The sequence below is a fragment of the Heptranchias perlo genome, chromosome 16, assembly GCF_035084215.1.
Source record: "Heptranchias perlo isolate sHepPer1 chromosome 16, sHepPer1.hap1, whole genome shotgun sequence".
Classification (NCBI taxonomy): domain Eukaryota; kingdom Metazoa; phylum Chordata; class Chondrichthyes; order Hexanchiformes; family Hexanchidae; genus Heptranchias; species Heptranchias perlo.
The window spans coordinates 40,464,998-40,484,704 of NC_090340.1; the positions used below are offsets into that span (position 1 = coordinate 40,464,998).

General features: G+C 44.0%; 1 protein-coding gene across 1 annotated transcript in view; it reads left to right on the forward strand.

The window, feature by feature from the left end:
• Window positions 1–19,707, forward strand: part of jph3b (junctophilin 3b) — a 116,307-nt gene that overhangs the window by 17,439 nt on the left and 79,161 nt on the right. Inside the window, exon 2 of the mRNA XM_067997488.1 lies at window positions 855–1,629. Within this exon, the coding sequence (XP_067853589.1) occupies window positions 855–1,629 (775 nt within the window). The remainder of the gene's footprint in view (window positions 1–854; window positions 1,630–19,707) is intronic.

Sequence of the window (19,707 nt, forward strand, 5' to 3'; positions counted from 1 at the left end):
TGCTGGGGCAGATGGACTTCAAAATATTTCAGGTCACTGAGGCAAGAAGTTACCTAAAACAATATGATAAGATCTTACATCAAATCCCCCAGTTAATGTCAGCAATGAAATATCTTGTGATAACTCACAATTAATAAAAGGACACCTGAACCACTGCAACCTACAAAGTTATGCTGCACGAACAGGTGAAAGTACTATAAAATGGGGAAGGGGAGTCCATTTATATCTACTGAAGCCATTAGACTCCTGAAAGGTTGCACCTTTTTATTACAGTATACATTTGCCACATTTACAATCCAGTTGAAGCAAATTCATTCTCCATGGGTACTTCAGAAGGTGGTTTTAACGTTAACATTCTGAACAATATGTAAGTTGGTTTTGTATTTTCTAGATAGATTGAAAGCAGACCAACAACTTGGGTAAAGTATTATGGGCCTAAATGAAGTACCACTTGGCCATCTTCAAATTTTACTGACAGGCGAGTAGACCTGTGTAGATAGGAAGGCAAAAAAAGGGCCCGGCCTGAAATGTTAACATTTCTGTTCTTTGACTGACCTGCTGTGTGTTTTGGCATTTTCTGCTTTTGTTTCAGATTTTCAACATTTATGTTTTTTTGATTTTTGTTTATATTGTGTAAATAAGGATGTTTCTTATACAGATGGTACTTCTGTGAAAGGGAGAAACAGCCCAGTAAACCTTTGATGAATCATTTGATCAGTGGATCAGTGTCTAAAATAATTAACTTGTATGTCTACATATGGATTTATTCAAATATGTCTGATAAATAAAACATTCACTTAACTGTATACTATCAATACAATAAAAATTGAAAATTGATCTGTTCTCTGTCACAGGTACCTACCAGGGACAATGGGTTGGAGGAATGCGCCATGGGTATGGTGTGCGTCAGAGTGTTCCCTATGGGATGGCTGCTGTTATCAGGTCTCCACTTAGAACTTCTATTAACTCTCTAAGAAGTGAACACAGTAATGGTACAGCCATACACCCAGACACTCCAGCTGGAAGTCCTGCAGGATCAAGGGGGGGCTTTGTTCTCACTATGCATAGCGACAATGATCTTCTTTCAGCCAAAAACAAAAAGAAAGGGATTTTTCGTAGGTCCCTTTTGAGTGGGCTGAAACTCCGGAAGTCTGAGTCCAAAAGTTCCTTGGCCAGCCAAAGAAGCAAGCAGAGCTCATTTCGAAGTGAAGCTGGGATGAGTACAGTCAGCTCTACAGCCAGTGATATCAATTCCACAATTAGTTTTGGAGAGGGCGAGACAGATTTGTCAGTGATTGAAGATGATATAGATGCAACAACAACAGAAACGTATGTGGGAGAATGGAAGAATGACAAACGCTCTGGTTTTGGGTTAAGCCACCGATCTGATGGCTTGAAATTCGAAGGGGAGTGGCTGAGCAACAAAAGGCATGGTTATGGATGTACAACATTTCCAGATGGGACAAAAGAAGAAGGCAAATATAAACAGAATGTGTTGGTGAGTGGGAAGAGGAAGAACCTGATTCCTCTACGGACAAGTAAGATTCGAGACAAAGTGGATAGGGCAGTGGAAGCAGCTGAGCGGGCTGCAGCTATTGCCAAACAGAAAGCTGAGATTTCTGCATCCAGGTAGGAAGCTGGCTGTTGACTCACTTCAAATTATGGGATTTACAGTGATCTTGCATAAACATAACTTCATATAAACAAATAACCAACTTGATAGAAATGCTATAGGCAGCTTTAATGTATGGGATTATGAACTCAATAGAGGTGCCAAGACTGAAGATGTAGTGTATAAGTGGTAGACTGGAATGTCAGGTGTCAATTTGATTCGAAATAGTGGCAGAGGCAGTTGGGGGAGTGCGGGGGGAAGGTGGTCGGTGGGCAGGGGTTATGAACCCCCAATCTATTTGAGGTTGGCCAATGCGGCACTGGAGGACATTGTCGTTCCTGGTTGGGTTCAACCAGGGAGGATAACGTTGGCTTAAAAGGAAAAGAAAAGGCCGACGCAGTTGGGCTGGGACTTTCAGAGGTTTGGAAAAGAGAACATGATAAGTAATACTGGAGGAGAGGAGGAGGTGGGGGCAGGAGCCCAGAAGAGAATTGGCGCCATCGTGGCAATTTTGGCGCAAATAATGCAGGGGTTGGAAAGAGCAATGTGGGCTCAAGCCGACAGAGAGAAGGATTCTGGCGCACAAACAGGAGAATTGACACCATTTGAGGAAGAACATGGGCTGACGGGAGAGGTTAACTTTACCCCTCATACTAAAATAAATTGGCTGCGATTTTACAAGTGAATATTGGTATAAACTCAGCAACTATCTACCCACTGCCAAATCAGTCAAATCTGACCCTCCGCACCCCCCAGGTCCCTCGATCTTAGCTCCGCCCCGATTCTGAAACTAACACTGAATTGAATTTAGCAGTGATACTTGTACTTGATTGGTGTGCAGTGTGAAGCTGACACATTTCCACTGATGTATGTAAGTAATAATCACTAATTTTTGCTATACCTCTGTTTAGAAAGACACTAAAGCAGTATAGAAGTGAAGATGCTTACTTCATACAATTGTAGTCATGAGTTTAAATCCCAGCACTATCCAGACATTGCAACCTGACAACTGGAAATATTATAAATTTCATCAGGCTCCAAATTAGAGCAGTTGGTGACTTATTTCATGTAGATGGAAGCACAGCCTTTTGCTACAGAGGAAAATGCTTCTTGTTACCTGAGCACAGAACTGTATGAAAGTGAGTGGTCTTGATGAGGGGAAAGGATAATAAATGTAAAAATTGGATAACGAAAGGGGTTAAATCCTGTAACAGCTACTCAGTTTTAAAATGATTTTCAACCAGTTAACTTTTGTATTGTTATGCACAGAGATAACATGGTATTGCACTTTGGCAACAGATATTTATTCCTTGACAGAAAATTGGAAGTGTACAATATTAATATCCAAAAAGAGAGTTTAATATTTTGCATAGACCCATCATCTTTTCTACCATTTGAGTGAGAAACAAAAGAAAATTTTTCACCCTTCCTAATCTGGATTTGTAGCAGGGTAAATTAGCATGTAAACTGACTATGTTTTCTCACAGTAGGAGCCATAGTTTTTGTAAATTAAAATATGGAATAGTTTATGTTGACAATACATTTCTCTCTCCTGTTGATGCACATGCAAAATAATAATTGATGGCCATCGAATGGATACAACTAACTGAGTACTTTTACTTCTGTGCTCTGTGACAAAAAATGTGTATGAATGTCTGTTCAAGACCAAATGAGTCGTAAATCCTTATAAAGAAAATAATGTTTGACCGTTGCTTGTTTTTTTAAAACCACCAAGCAACTAATAAAGCTTGTAGTTTAGGAGTGATATAAACTGTAGCAAGATCATTTTAAAATTAGTATCATTGGCACAGTGAACCACTCACCTGAAGATATGAGGCTCGAAAATGAACCTTCCTGGTTCTATTCAGTCTACACAAATTTGTATTATTAGGAGACCTGCTTTTGTGCACAACTGCCTCATGTGGAGTGCAGTTGTTGAAGAAATGGAAATGTTTTTGATTGTAGCATGTTTATTTATGCAAATTAGTTTCGAAAGTGAAAAAGAACCTGGCAATTTTCTGCTGTGGTCTTACATCTGTTGGGAATTGGATTGTAACTGGCAGCAAATGCTTCATTTATGAACCTTAACATCTGTCTGAAGGAACAGATCACAATTGTATCATCTTTCTAAAAAGTTTTACTCAGAGTACCCCAGATTTAAAAGCAACACTGGATTGCGCAAGGATTACTGGATGGCTGTCCATAATGGGTCAAATGGGTAAACCAGAGCCTAGAAATTCATTGGCGCTTGAGCGTCCAACAGAGAAAGAAAGACTTTAAAAAATTTGTTCATGGGATGTGGGCGTCGCTGGCGAGGCCAGCATTTATTGCCCATCCCTAATTGCCCTTGAGAAGGTGGTGGTGAGCGGCCTTTTTGAACCTCTGCAGTCCGTCTGGTGAAGGTTCTCCCACAATGCTATGAGGTAGGGAGTTCGAGGATTTTGACCCAGCGACGATGAAGGAACGGCGATATATTTCCAAGTCGGGATGGTGTGTGACTTGGAGGGGAACATGCAGGTGGTGTTGTTCCCATGTGCCTGCTGCTCTTGTCCTTCTAGGTGGTAGAGGCCGTGGGTTTGGGAGGTGCTGTCGAAGAAGCCTTGGCAAGTTGCTGCAGTGCATCCTGTGGATGGTATAATCTGCAGCCACTGTGCGCCGGTGGTGAAGGGAGTGAATATTTAGGGTGGTGGATGGGGTGCCAATCAAGCGGGCTGCTTTATCTTGGATGGTGTCGAGCTTCTTGAGTGTTGTTGGAGCTGCACTCATCCAGGCAAGTGGAGAATATTCCATCATACTCCTGACTTGTGCCTTGCAGATGGTGGAAAGGCTTTGGAGTCAGGAGGTGAGTTACTCGCCGCAGAATACCCAGCCTCTGACCTGCTCTTGTAGCCACAGTATTTATATGGCTGGCCCAGTTAAGTTTCTGGTCAATGGTGACCCCCAGGATGTTGATGGTGGGGGATTTGGCGATGGTAATGCTGTTGAATGTCAAGGGGAGATGGTTAGACTCTTTCTTGTTGGAGATAGTCATTTCCTGGCACTTGTCTGGCGCGAATGTTACTTGCCACTTATCAGCCCAAGCCTGGATGTTGTCCAGGTCTTGCTGCATGCGGGCTCGGACTGCTTCATTATTTGAGGGGTTGCGAATGGAACTGAACACTGGCATCTACCCGACAATGTGGAAAATTGCCCAGGTATGTCCTGTCCACAAAAAGCAGGACAAATCCAATCCAGCCAATTACCGCCCCATCAGTCTACTCTCAATCATCAGCCAAGTGATGGAAGGTGTCGTCGACAGTGCTATCAAGCGGCACTTACTCACCAATAACCTGCTCACCGATGCTCAGTTTGGGTTCCGCCAGGACCACTCGGCTCCAGACCTCATTACAGCAATCATCAGCGAGCATCCCCATTTCTGACCTTATGATGGAGGGAAGGTCATTGATGAAGCAGCTGAAGATGGTTGGGCCTACGACACTGCCCTGAGGAACTCCTGCAGCACTGTCCTGCAGATGTGATGATTGGCCTCCAACAGCCACTACCATCTTCCTTTGTGCTAGGTATGACTCCAGCCACTGGAGAGTTTTCCCCGATTCCCATTGACTTCAATTTTACTCGGGCTCCTTGGTGCCACACTCGGTCAAATGCTGCCTTGATGTCAAGGGCAGTCACTCTCACCTCACCTCTGGAATTCAGCTCTTTTGTCCATGTTTGGACCAAGGCTGTAATGAGGTCTGGAGCCGAGTGGTCCTGGCGGAACCCAAACTGAGCATTGGTGAGCAGGTTATTGGTGAGTAAGTACTGCTTGATAGCACTGTCGACGACACCTTCCATCACTTTGCTGATGATTGAGAGTAGATTGATGGGGCGGTAATTGGCCGGATTGAATTTGTCCTGCTTTTTGTGGACAGGACATACCTGGACAATTTTCCACATTGTCGGGTAGATGCCAGTGTTGTAGCTGTACTGGACAGCTTGGCTGGAGGCGCAGCTAGTTCTGGAGCACAAGTCTTCAGCACTACAGCCGGGATGTTGTCGGGGCCCATAGCCTTTGTTGTATCCAGTGCACTCAGCCGTTTCTTGATATCACGTGGAGTGAATCGAATTGGCTGAAGACTGGCTTCTTTGATGGTGGGGATATCGGGAGGAGGCTGAGATGGATCATCCACTCGGCACTTCTGGCTGAAGATGGTTGCAAACGCTTCAGCCTTGTCTTTTGCACTCACGTGCTGGACTCCGCCATCGTTGAGGATGGGGATGTTTGCAGAGCCTCCTCCTCTCGTTAGTTGTTTAATTGTCCACCACCATTCACGACTGGATGTGGCAGGACTGCAGAGCTTTGATCTGATCCGTTGGTTGTGGAATCGCTTAGCTCTGTCTACAGCATGTTGCTTCCGCTGTTTAGCATCCATGTCGTCCTAAGTTGTAGCTTCACCAGGTTGGCACCTCATTTTTACGTAAGCCTGGTGCTGCTCCTGGCATGCTCTTCTACACTCCTCATTGAACCAGGGTTGATCCCCTGGCTTGTTGGTAATGGTGGAGTGAGGAATATGCCGGGCCATGAGGTTACAGATTGTGCTGGAATACAGTTCTACTGCTGCTGATGGCCCACAGCACCTCATGGATGCCCAGTTTTGAGCTGCTAGATCTTTTCTGAATCTATCCCATTTAGCACGGTGGTAGTGACACACAACACATTGGATGGTATCCTCATTGCGAAGAAGGGACTTTGTCTCCACGAGGACTGTTCGCTGGTCACTCCTTCCAATACTGTCATGGACAGATGCATTTGCGACAGGTAGATTGGTGAGGACGAGGTCAAGTAAGTTTTTCCCTCGTGTTGGTTCGCTCACCACCTGCCGCAGGCCCAGTCTAGCAGCTATGTCCTACAGGACTCAGCCAGCTCGATCAGTAGTGGTGCTACCGAGCCACTCTTGGTGATGGACATTGAAGTCCCCCATCCAGAGTACATTCTGTGCCCTTGCTACCCTCAGTGCTTCCTCCAAGTGCTGCTCAACATGGAGGAGGACTGATTCATCAGCTGAGGGAGGGCGGTAGGTGGTAATCAGCAAGCGGTTTCCTTGCCCATGTTTGACCTGATGCCATGAGATTTCATGGGGTCCAGAATCAATGTTGAGGAATTCCAGGGCCACTCCCTCCTGACTGTATATCACTGTACCGCCACCTCTGGTTGGTCTGTCCTGCCGGTGGGACAGGACATACCCAGGGATGGTGATGGAAGAGTCTGGGACGTTGGCTGAAAGGTATGATTTTGTGAGTATGGCTATGTCAGGCTGTTGTTTGACTAGTCTGTGGGGCAGCTCTCCCAATTTTGGCATAAGTCCCCAGATGTTAGTGAGGAGAACTTTGCAGGGTCGACTGGGCTTGGTTTGCCTTTGTCGTGTCCGGTGCCTAGTGGTCCAATGCCGGGCGGTCTGTCCGGTTTTATTCTTATTATGACTTTTTTTAGCGAGATTTTACAACTGAGTGGCTTGCTAGACCATTTCAGAGGGCAATTAAGAATCAACCACATTGCTGTGGGTCTGGAGTCACAAATAGGCCAGACCGGGTAATGACGGCAGGTTTCCTTCCCTAAAGGACATTAGTGAACCAGATGGGTTTTTACGACAATCCGGTAGTTTCATGGCCACCATTACTGATACTTGCATTTATATGGAGCCTTTCATGACCTCAGGGTGTCCCAAAGCACTTTACAGCTAATGAATTTTGAAATGTAGTCACTGTCGTAATATAGGAAATATGGTGGGCAGTGCACGCGTACCCACGCCCACCTGGCTCCGGAAGTGCACCATTCGTCATATTGGATATGGGCTCCTCTGTAGGCTTCGAAAGTGCACGTCAGACATATGTAAAACGATAATTAATATATTGAAACAAGGCTCCTACACTTATTGTAGGACCCTTTTCTGAAACTGGGCTGCCCCAGCGCTTGACTTGCCATATGATAAACTCGCTCAGCAACTCATGGCGCAAGGTCCCTTCAGCAGCGCTATTGAAAGGGTTCATCCACTACAGACAGGTTAGTTGGTCGTTTGTCCTTTTAGGTTAATGGTTAACTTCTGGGCATTTTTTGGCTATTTTCTGCATTCTATAACTTAATTCTGACTGCTGATAAGAAGTTTTCGCTGGTGCTGCACTGTTTTTGGCTGCTGTCAAAGCAGTTTCACTGCAGCCATGTCTGGTCTGGTAGGTCTGCCTTTGAGGTTGGTGGATGAGGGGAAACAGCTAAGAAGACAGGAGAGAGCAGGAGCAGCTGGGAGAAGAGGGAGGAGGAGCGCACTGTGCAGGAGGCCATACCCACAGCGGGTCTTCAGGGAGCACTTCTCCTACCAGACCTTCACTGGGGAGCAATGTCTTAAGTGCCTTCACTTCACAAAGGAGGCTATCACCTGCTGCAGCCACAACATGATCTCGATCTTTATATCCGCATAGCTGAATTTGGGACAGATTTTTATTGGGCGGTGACATTTTCTTCAATAGCTAAATTCTGACGTGAAGAAACTCAAATAAATGGGAGACAGGATGGAGTGTCAGTTTCAGTTGGAACTAGAATCTGCAAAATAATGATCCAGTGACACTAATAACAATCACGTGACCTCGAAACAGGTCACACCCAATCCCACCCAGATACGGTTTTAATTGTAAGTATGAGTTCTAATTCTCCTGGCTCCCATTAGGATATGTTTAGATTTGAGTGAGAAGTGGGGTGGGGTTGAGTGGGGTGGGGGGGGGGGGGGGGGGGGGAAGAGAAAAGGATGAAAGATAACCTGAATTGTTCAAATTTAATGTGGTATAAACAGGCCTACTCTTCCTTTCTAATCATCACCATCAGCCACTTCCTTGAAACAAATTATTTGGGATTACTAAACATCTGGACAGTTATTACACTATCAATACTGCTTAGGCCAAAACCACCTAATCACAAGAGCTAGAAATTTAGATCTAAAAGACCCCATGGGTTTTGGAATGCTTCTGACAATTTTCAGTGAAACAAGCAGAAACATGGGGCTCAATATTAGCAGGGCGGCGGGTTCTCAGTGGGGGGTCGACTGGGCGCGTGGGTAACGCGCCCGGTGAAATCAGTGTGCTCCGCATGGAATCACAGGCTAATTGGAGCCACTTACCTGTGCTTCCAGGTTTCCCGCTGGTAAGCTGCGCTGCGGGCGCACTGCGCATGCGCAGCAAGGTCTGTCAGCTGGAGGAACTCTATTTAAAGGGGCAGTCCTCCACTGACTGATGCTGCAACAAATAGGAAAAATTACAGCATGGAGCAGCCCAGGGGGAAGGCTGCTCCCAGGTTTAATGATGCCTCACTCCAGGTATCATTGGATGGGGTGAGGAGGAGAGGGAGGTCAGAGATCTTCCCCCTGGCGGGGCAAGAGGAAGCAGCCTGTCTCTGCCACGAAGAAGGCCTGGCTCGAGGTTGCAGAGGAGGTCACCAGCACCACCAACATATCGCGCACCTGCTTACAGTGCAGGAGGCGCTTCAATCACCTAAGTAGGTCAGCCAAAGTGAGTACACTTACTCATTCCCCTCCCCTCTGTCTACCACATGACTGCCCCCACCCCACATCTCCTTCTGCACTGCCAACACTACTCTATCACATCACCCCTCACACCCACTCAAAGCTCATCCTCATCTTACCTGCACTTACTCACCTCGCCAGTACTCATCCCACCACTACCACTCAACCCAATCCTCATACAATCTCATGGCTTTATCTCATTCTCATGCATCTCTTTCACGGTCAGCCTCACTCAACCTGCCACTACCTGTGCTGCAGCCACAGAGCATGCATCACATATGTGCAGTAAGAAGCGTAAGGCAAACGTGTCGTGAGCATGAAGCGGATGCACAAGGGTGTTTGAGAGTTTGTCATGGTGTTTACCTATGTTTAATTTCTGATCAACTCATATAACATTATATTTTCACCACTACAGCCACGTCTTTGCGAATCTTGTCTGGTTTGTGCAATAATGCCCTTTCCTGAGGATCACTATGACGACCCACAACTGATGCCACCCACTGTGTCACTGCAGAGTGGGTGTAGGTGTATTTGCAGGGCTCTTTTGTGCAGACGACTGAGAGACGTCGGCGATGTCCCCGGTGGCACCCTGGAAGGATGTGGAGGAGAAGTTGTTGAGGGCAGTGGTGACTTTGACAGCAACGGGTAAGAAGATGGTGCTCGAGCCAGCCGGGAGCAGCTCGGCATGAAGGAGGCTGCAGATGTCCACGACTACATGTCAAGTGACTCTGAGCCTCCGTGTGCACTGCTGCTCAGAGAGGTCCAGGAAGCTGAGCCTCGGTCTGTGGACCCTGTGGCGAGGGTAGTGCCTTCTGCGACGCATCTCTCTCTGCCGTTGCCCTCCCTCCTGCTGTGCAGGTGGATGTGTCACAGCACTGTGTTGTGGAGCTCCACCTGTCAAGGTGGACGGCGTGGCCGGCGATGCTGTTCACCCTCCGAGGAGGTCATGACTGCAGCTACGGCAGCCCCCATCCGCAAGATGTACATTTGAGGGGGTCCGCAAGGTCGGTAAATGTGTCTGGATACCGGGGTAAGTGTGGAAGTTTGTGAATTTGATTGTTAGGAGGAGGGTGGTGGAGGCCAAACTTTGTCCTAAGTGACAGAGTGGCCTCCTGCAATGAGTGAGGGTCTCCCCCCCCAACCTGTCAAATGGACCTTTGCAGCTGCCACAGGCTGATGGCTGCAACACATCCATTTGAACTGGGAGTGTTTCCCCCAGTATGGGAAACAGTCTCAGTTAATTTCAAAATCCCAGCCCTCCTAAAATATCAGGTCAATCAGGTCTGTAAACGACCTGAAGTACCTGTTCAAGTACTTTAAGTGGCACCCTGCTGGCTTTAATTGCCGGCGGGAGTCCCACATGCGGGGGCTGCGTGCGCATGTCAGCGCGTCACTGGGGAACCCGGAAGTGGGCGGGTTGGAGCCGGGCTCCAGACCCGCCCTGGGAATCCTCGATTTTCGAAGCCCCCCCCATCACGAACGCCCCCGATTGTGGGTGTGAAAATCGAGCCCATGGTTTTTCTGCAAGAGTCAACTTTATGGTACATAAGAACAGAAGAATTTTTGAAAGGGTGCAGAGAAGATTTAGAATAGTACCAGGGATGAGGTACTTCAGTTTTGTGGGCAGACTAGAGAAGCTGGGATTGTTCCCCTTAGAGCAAAGAAGTTTAAGGGGAGAAATTATTGGAGGTGTTCAAAATTATGAAGGGTTTTGATAGAGTCAATAAGTTTTCCATTTGCAGGAGGGTCAGTAACCAGAGGACACACATATAAGATAATTGGCAAAAGAACCAGAGGGGAGATGAGGAGAATTTTTTTTATGCAGCGAGTTGTTATAATCTGGAAAGCACTGCCTGAAAGCAGATTCAGTGGTAACTTTCAAAAGGGAATTGGATATAAACTTGAAAAGGAAAAAATTGGAGGGCTATGGGGAAACAGCAGAGGAGTGGGACTAATTGAATAGCTCTTCCAAAGAGCCGGCACAGGCACAATAGGCCGAATGGCCTCCTTCTGTGCTGTATGATTCCATGATTCTATGAACAAGAAATGGCCATTAAACCAAATAAGCCTTTCCTTTTCTACATGTAATTTTGGCAAATTCATAGCTAATTTTCCCAGGAAGTTTTATGCTTTCTTTAGCATTTCTAGTAAAATGTAAGTGGATCGCTCGTGAATCTTCACTGGATCAGAATGTGTTTCTTCATAATCAGTAGTGCTTTGATGAGATTTTGTTTCTTATTCACATGGGTTTTACCATTCTGGAAGCTGAGATTAATTATTACTTTTTAGAACTAAACTTTACTGAATAATTTACATTGACTATTCTAAGCTTTCTACAGAGGTGACAGTTCTGGTAGATGCAGGCAATTTTATATTATTTGTTTTGTAATTGTTGTGCAAATACATGAATTTTTATTCTAAAGCTCTGCAAATGTTCACTTACAGAACTGCAGCAGACTATACTTCGCAGATCAGTGCTGTTAATACGGGCATTTTTTTTAACATCAGAACATTATCACCGTACACCATTTCATGTCAAATCCTTTGTACCTCAGCTTTCCCTGCAGACCCACATCAATGGTTCTGAAGGAAGACCTTTATTAATGCCTCTACCCAGCAACTGGTAAAGATGGATTAATGTGGTGTGTTGATTAAGCTGATCTGCAGAAACTGAGATTGGTTTCCTGCTGAACAGATTGCACAAAAAATTGAACTTGAAGCTGAATCATTTGTTTCTTGTTGGCTCCAGGCTGAATTTCAACAATATTTTTTTTGGAAAAAAAGATCAAACTACTGTACTTTGAATTTTTAGTTACTGCGAGGAAAACAAAGCATAGTTTCAATAATGATGCAGCATCTGAAGCGAAATGCAGGAAATTCTTTTTTGGGAGGGGGGAAGTGAATTTTTTGCACTAATCACTTTGAAGGATGCCAGTGCTGGAGAATAGGCTACTTGACTAGAAAATCCTTGAAATTCACAGCAGGCCCATCACTCATGAAATATTGTGAAAGGTAAAATAGTAAAAACAGAAAGAAAAGATACTAAGCTGAGGTAAAAGGGATGAATTTGAGGAAGGGCAGGATCGGTGTGGTCAGGGGCCGAGGCAGACAGGAAGCTGTCCGGCCCTCTGCAGTGGAGGCCCAGGAGATTTTAATGTCTGGGCCTCATTTGTATGATTAGAAACAGTCTCTCACCTGAACCCAGCAGAAAGAGCTACATGACTGACAGGTAGGAGCAGGATTCTGGGCAAGAGGAAGCCGCCCCTGGGGACCTGATTGAACGGCCCTGGCACTAAGGTAAGTGGTTGGGAGGGGGGGGTAGGATGGAAAGGGAAGCCTGGGGCAGGAGGTGCCCAAGGTTTCCATGTGGGGCCCAGAGAAGCACTCCTGCTCCTCCTGGCCAACAAGGAAATATATTTTGTTTCAAAGAAACCTACCTTTCTGAGCCTCTTCTGGCCCCGACTCCTGTTCCTGACAGGTTTGGCCTGGCGGGGATACCAGGCCTGGGGTTAATATTGCAGTCGGGTCCCAATAACGTCATTGGGACTTAAACCAAGCAACCCTCTGGTTTTGGCCAGGCGTCCTTGATGCCTGCAATTTAAAATTTCAGTCGGGGTGGGAGGCCAGTGGGTAAGTCTATTTTAACTGCTCAGTGCCCAGTTTCTGCTGGAGTTAAAATTCCACCCCAAGGGGAATGAGGGAATTTTTTTTAATATTTTAGTCATATAGCATTGAAATAGAGTGAAAGCCACTCAACATCTGAATATCATAATTCCTACAGTACTCATCTTTCATGCAGCATCTTGCAGCATCAGGCTTGAATGTTGTCCTCCTAAAACTCCTCTATTGTGGTCAGTCGCAATCAAATTTTGCAAAGTGGACCTCAAACAGATGCTCGGCCCGCTATTTGCATAAGACATCAATGGAGAGTAACATCGGGCAGGGTGTAGAATGAGCGGCCGACCTGATCTCATCAGTTTCTCACTAGGTGGGTTATGTTAATGTTATACCCTTAAACTATTTTCTTATCAGGCAGCATATGCTTTCTAGTTTTTTAAATGTTATTAAATGACCAGTGTGACATCCTTATGCTACATGAACGCTTACTGAACTTGTATATTTGCTTAATATCGCAGTTATGTTTAACAACTACCATGATAATTAATTCATTACCAAATACTATTCGACAGTGTTCCACATTGTGCTGTACTAAATGTTTAATTGATAGCACAAATGGAGGAGAATTCTGCAGATTTCACTGTGGGAAAGGTATCCACAGTACTCAGAATATCAACAATCACAGTCAAATGCCATTGATGTAATGACACAGTCCTATTTCTGAGGAACTTAAAATACTTCAATAGAACATTCTTCTGGTTGGGCACTTGGTAGCGGGGGGAGGGGAAAGATTTGAATAGCTGCAAACAAGGATGTAGCCCAATCAAGAAAATAGAGTTAATTCTCAACAAAGCTAAGTGGGCTTGATTACTTTTTTTTTCCTTTAAGCTAATCTGCAGGTGGCTAATGTGAGTCTGAGTACTGTATTGTAGGTTATTGCTTCCATTATCTATTGGTGAAAAACCATTTCACAATGGACAAGCACAGAGAGGGCACTTCAATTTACCAGCTCCATTGAATTATTTCAGGTTGATACCAGATTAAACTTCCAGACTAGAGATCTGCAGGTGATTGTCCCTCCCAATGCAGTTTCCATTCAATCCTAATCTTCATAATGAAAAACAGCACTTTAAACTAAATAAATGTAAATGTTTCAATTGTGAGTACTGGCAGAAATGAATAGTTCAATGAGTCAATATGAGCAATCGTGATGTCAGAGGTTTTGAGACTGACGCAATTATATCTCTCACTAAACAATAACAACAACGATTTACATTTATATAGCGCCTTTAACGTAGTAAAACATCCCCAGGTGCTTCACAGCAGCGTTTTCAAATAAAATTTGACACCGAGCCACATAGGAGATATTAGGACAGGTGACCAAAAGCTTGGTCAGAGGTAGGTTTTAAGGAGCGTCTTAGGAACATTGGAACAGGAGTAGGCCATTCAGCCCCTCGTGCCTGCTCCGCCATTTGATAAGATCATGGCTGATCTGTGATCTAGCTCCATATACCTGCCTTTGGCCCATATCCCTTAATACCTTTGGTTGCCAAAAAGCTATCTATCTCATATTTAAATTTAGCAATTGAGCTAGTATCAATTGCTGTTTGCAGAAGAGAGTTCCAAACTTCTACGTAGAAATGTTTTCCAATCTCACTCCTGAAAGGTCTGGCTCTAATTTTTAGACTGTGCCCCCTACTTCTAGAATCCCCAACCAGCAGAAATAGTTTCTCCCTATCCACCCTATCTGTTCCCCTTAATATCTTATAAACTTCGATCAGATCACCCCTTAACCTTCTAAACTCTAGAGAAGACAACCCCAATTTGTGTAATCTCTCCTCGTAACTTAACCCTTGAAGTCCAGGTATCATTCTAGTAAACCTACGCTGCACTCCCTCCAAGGCCAATATGTCCTTCCGAAGGTGCGATGCCCAGAACTGCTCACAGTACTCCAGGTGCGGTCTAACCAGGATTTTGTATAGCTGCAGTATAACTTCTGCCCCCTTGTACTCCAGTACTCCAGCTATAAAGGCCAGCATTCCATTAGCCTTATTGATTATTTTCTGCACCTGTTCATGACACTTCAATGATCTATGTAACTGAACCCCTAAGTCCCTTTGGACATCCACTGTTTTTAACTTTTTACCATTTAGAAAGTACCCTGTTCTATCGTTTTTTGATCCAAAGTGGATGACCTCACATTTGTCTACATTGAATTCCATTTGCCACATTTTTGCCCATTCAATTAATCTATCAATATCCCTTTGCAATTTTATGTTTTCATCTACACTGCTTACAATGCCACCAATCTTTGTGTCATCGGCAGACTTAGATATGAGACTTTCTATGCCTTCATCTAAGTCATTAATAAATATTGTGAATAATTGAGGCCCCAAGACAGATCCCTGCGGGACTCCACTAGTCACATCCTGCCAATGTGAGTACTTACCTATTATCCCAACTCTCTGTCGCCTTTCGCTCAGCCAATTTCCTAACCAAGTCCGTACTTTTCCCTCGATTCCATGGGCTTCTATCTTAGCTAACAGTCTCTTATGTGGGACCTTATCAAATGCCTTCTGGAAGTCCATATAAATAACATCCATTGACATTCCCCTGTCCACTACTTTAGTCACCTCTTCAAAAAATTCAATCAGGTTTGTCAGGCACGACCTACCTTTCACAAATCCATGCTGGCTCTCTCTGATTAACTGAAAATTCTCGAGGTGTTTCAGTCACCCTATCCTTAATTATAGACTCCAGCAATTTCCCCACAACTGATGTTAGGCTAACTGGTCTATAATTCCCCGGTTTCCCTCTCTCTCCTTTCTTTAAAAGCGGAGTAACATGTGCAATTTTCCAATCTAGAGGGACAGTTCCTGAACTAGAGAACTTTGAAAGGAGGAGAGAGAGGTAGAAAGGCAGCGAGGTTTAGGGAGGGAATTCCATTCCTTCATTAGGAGATTTTCAATATTTAATAACTCCAGTTCCTCAGCACAGCAGTCAAAACTTTGATTCGCTGTAGCCATTTGAAAAAAAACTCTATAGCTGTTGGATATTAAAGCTGCAATTCCACTTCCTCAAAATATCCTGCATGCTAATTAATAATTTAAAGTCGACCAGCTAGCAGACTATTTGCACACAGATGGATTTTGAAGTGTCATAAACCTTTGAAAAAAGAAAGCAGCAGTGCAAGTATGGGGTAAATTTGATGAATTAAAACAGTTATATTATATATATTATACACACTTAAAAATTATACTGTGATTTATTCCAAAAAGAGAATGGCAACTTTAATTTCATCATGACTGCTTCCTTTCATAGGTTGCCACCGAATTTACATTATCCAAACAAAAAAAAAATCATTGCTTTATTTAATAATTGAAGAAAATAACATTTTCAAACATTTACAAAAAGGTACAGTTTCCATTTTTGAGTGAACCGTCAGTGCTATTACTTTGTCCAGAAGATCCGAGTGGAAATAGCCAGGAGCATGGGCCTTTTTATTAGAATTTTTTGAACCTCAATAAATAGCATAATGTAAAGATACCAATTCAGTTGTTAAATATTGATTTGTAACACAATTTTGACTAACTGAACAATGTACAGAATTTATATTGACCAAGACGTAAATAGAACCTGCACTGAAAAAGGAATAATGTTTGAGGCCACATTGAAAGTCCTACTATATCAAAGGAATCCTATTGTTTCATCAGGCCTTTAGTGGACAGTTGTGTGCTAGAGAAAAGTATGAGAAAGTCTGTAAGAATGTTTCTACATGTGCAAAAAGACAAACTCAAGAAAAAACAAATTTCCTCCAAAAGTTACACATGCACATGAGTATGCACATCAAGAATAGTAAAAGAAAAAATATAAATTTTAGGTTCAAAACCTTGGGTTCATTTTGTGCCATGTGTAACATTCCATTCCATACCCATATATCAAAAAAAATTCTTCTAAATTCCAGAATCTAGATCCACAAAGTTGAACTACCCAAATATTAATATCAATTTATCAAGGTGCTCTTAACACTCGCAACATGATCCTGAAAAATCATGCTGAATTGTTTTTAATCTATGGTAGTCACCTGAGGCTGAAATTTTAATATAGGTTTGGAATTCAGTCATTCATACTTCACATTTCATAATTTCTTTTTACTTCTATTAATGTTAGCAACTGTACAGTATACCAATGATTGAGGATACAGGGTGGATTAGTAAGGTGTGCTCCCATAGGCCTGCGTACTCTCTCACTGCTTCACTTTCACATTCTCAGCCTTTTTATAATTTCAACTCTAGTATCAAAGACCAGTCATCTTTGTGTAACCTCATTACAGCCTTGGTCCAAACATGGACAAAAGAGCTGAATTCCAGAGGTGAGGTGAGAGTGACTGCCCTTGACATCAAGGCAGCATTTGACTCAGTGTGGCACCAAAGAGCCCGAGTAAAATTGAAGTCAATGGGAATCAGGGGGAAAACTCTCCAGTGGCTGGAGTCATATCTAGCACAAAGGAAGATGGTAGTGGTTGTTAGAGGCCAATCATCTCAGCCCCAGGACACTGGAGTTCCTCAAGGCAGTGTCCTAGGCCCTACCATCTTCAGCTGCTTCATCAATGACCTTCCCTCCATCATTAGGTCAGAAATGGGGATGTTCGCTGATGATTGCACAGTGTTCAGTTCCATTCGCAACCCCTGAGATAATGAAGCAGTCCAAGCCCGCATGCAGCAAGACCTGGACAACATCCAGGCTTGGGCTCATAAGTGGCAAGTAACATTCACGCCAGCCAAGTGCTAGGCAATGACCATCTCCAACAAGAGAGAGTCTAACCACCTCTCCTTGACATTCAACGGCATTACCATCGCCGAATCCCCCACCATCAACATCCTGGGGGTCACCATTGACCAGAAACTTAACTGGACCAGCCATATAAATACTGTGGCTACAAGAGCAGGTCAGAGGCTGGGTATTCTGCGGCGAGTCACTCACCTCCTGACTCCCCAAAGCCTTTCCACCATCTACAAGGCACAAGTCAGGAGTGTGATGGAATACTCTCCACTTGCCTGGAGGATTGCAGCTCCAACAACACTCAAGAAGCTTGACACCATCCAGGACAAAGCAGCCCACTTGATTGGCACCCCACCCACCACCCTAAACATTCACTCCCTTCACCACCGGCGCACAGTGGCTGCAGTGTGTATCATCCACAGGATGCACTGCAAGGCTTCTTCGACAGCACCTCCCAAACCCACGACCTCCACCACCGAGAAGGACAAGGGCAGCAGGTACATGGGAACAACACCACCTGCACGTTCCCCTCCAAGTCACATACCATCCCGACTTGGAAATATATCGCAGTTCCTTCATTGTCGCTGTGTCAAAATCCTGGAACTCCCTTCCTAACAGCACTGTGGGAGAACCTTCACCACACGGACTGCAGCGGTTCAAGAAGGCGGCTCATCACCACCTTCTCAAGGGCAATTAGGGATGGGCAATAAATGCCGGCCTTGCCAGCGACGCCCACATCCCATGAATGAATAAAAAAAAACTGTGATGTCATTATAATTTGTCATTATTTGGTCAAATTATTCAGCAGTATATACAGCTCGGGGTGGGTGGTTGTGATTCCTTTCAGACCTCACTAAAATAGCGACTTGCCATGTTTCAGATTTGGGTGATCGTGTCTGTTGTATTTCACAACAACATAAATGTGCACCCAAAAGCTAACATTTAGCATATTGTGAAGCACAGTGCTTTGAGGAAATAAATCATGCTGTCAGAGTGACTGACAGAATGCTTACTTACTGCAAAATGTTAAGGTGCAGCCTGGTTCTTCATAAGAGTTGCTGTTAGCTTTATGTATACTGAAGGTAGGCTTGACTTCAAAACAGTCTTTAAGTGATTTTCAAAAAAACCTAGCTTTAACAATAACATTATGCTTGTTTCATTCTCGTGCAGATTAAGTTTGGATTATAGTAAATGTTGGGTTGGAATTAATTTTAGGATTTTGGGTGGAATATTGTAGAACGCACTTACAGAGAAGTGAAATTACAAAAAGGGAGTATGATAATGCTATATGTTTGTCATTTTTGACCAAACAAGTATTGCTTATTTCACCAGTCTAATGAAGAGATTTCGTACTGAAAAGTGAGCTTAAGATTTACAGAATCTGTTAAAGTTGATACCCAGTACAATTTCTAAGACATTCTGTACCCTCAGTACCAATTTATGAGACAGTTGCATCAACCACATCCCAGCTTGAAAAAGAGCAGTCATAGTGATTGCAAACTTTTCCACTGGTAATCAGATTGGGTTACTTAACGCTCAGAGTTAACTTGTCAGTCAATTACTAAAGTTTCACCACAATAACTTTGGGGGTTTCTTTTCAGGCATGAAAAAGGCCAGAATGGATTTTTTTGTGGATGGGTAGGAGCAAAGACAAAAGACAGGGAATATTTTGGCTATGTGTCTGAGAGATGAGGGAGAATGAGAAAAAGAGGAATAGAGATTAGGAGCAGAGGTCATGTAACTTTCAGTAGAAGGAGTAACATGAGGGTCTCATGATCTAGTTTGCTATTAGTTAATGCAAGTTATAGTAGGATGAAAAAGGAAGAAAAGCACAAGTTCATGAAGAACTCGCAGCTGACAGCTGCCCTCTTACTTCCTTGCTCAATACCCTCTCATCTTCCTCCCAAAAATGTAGAACTACTTCTTCATAGGGGTGAGTGATTAGAGTTGGGACAGGGTGCCATTTGTTTCAGTTCTCTCTCTTCTGTTATAGATTGTCTTGTCCTTGATAAGAATATAAAAAGTGAGAACTGCTTTTGGTTAACATGACGTAGTAAATCCAAGTTACGGTAAACAAGTGGAAGAACCTCTGCAAAAATTCACCGCTTGGATTTAAAGAAATTGCCTGTAATTTTCACAGGGGTTCTC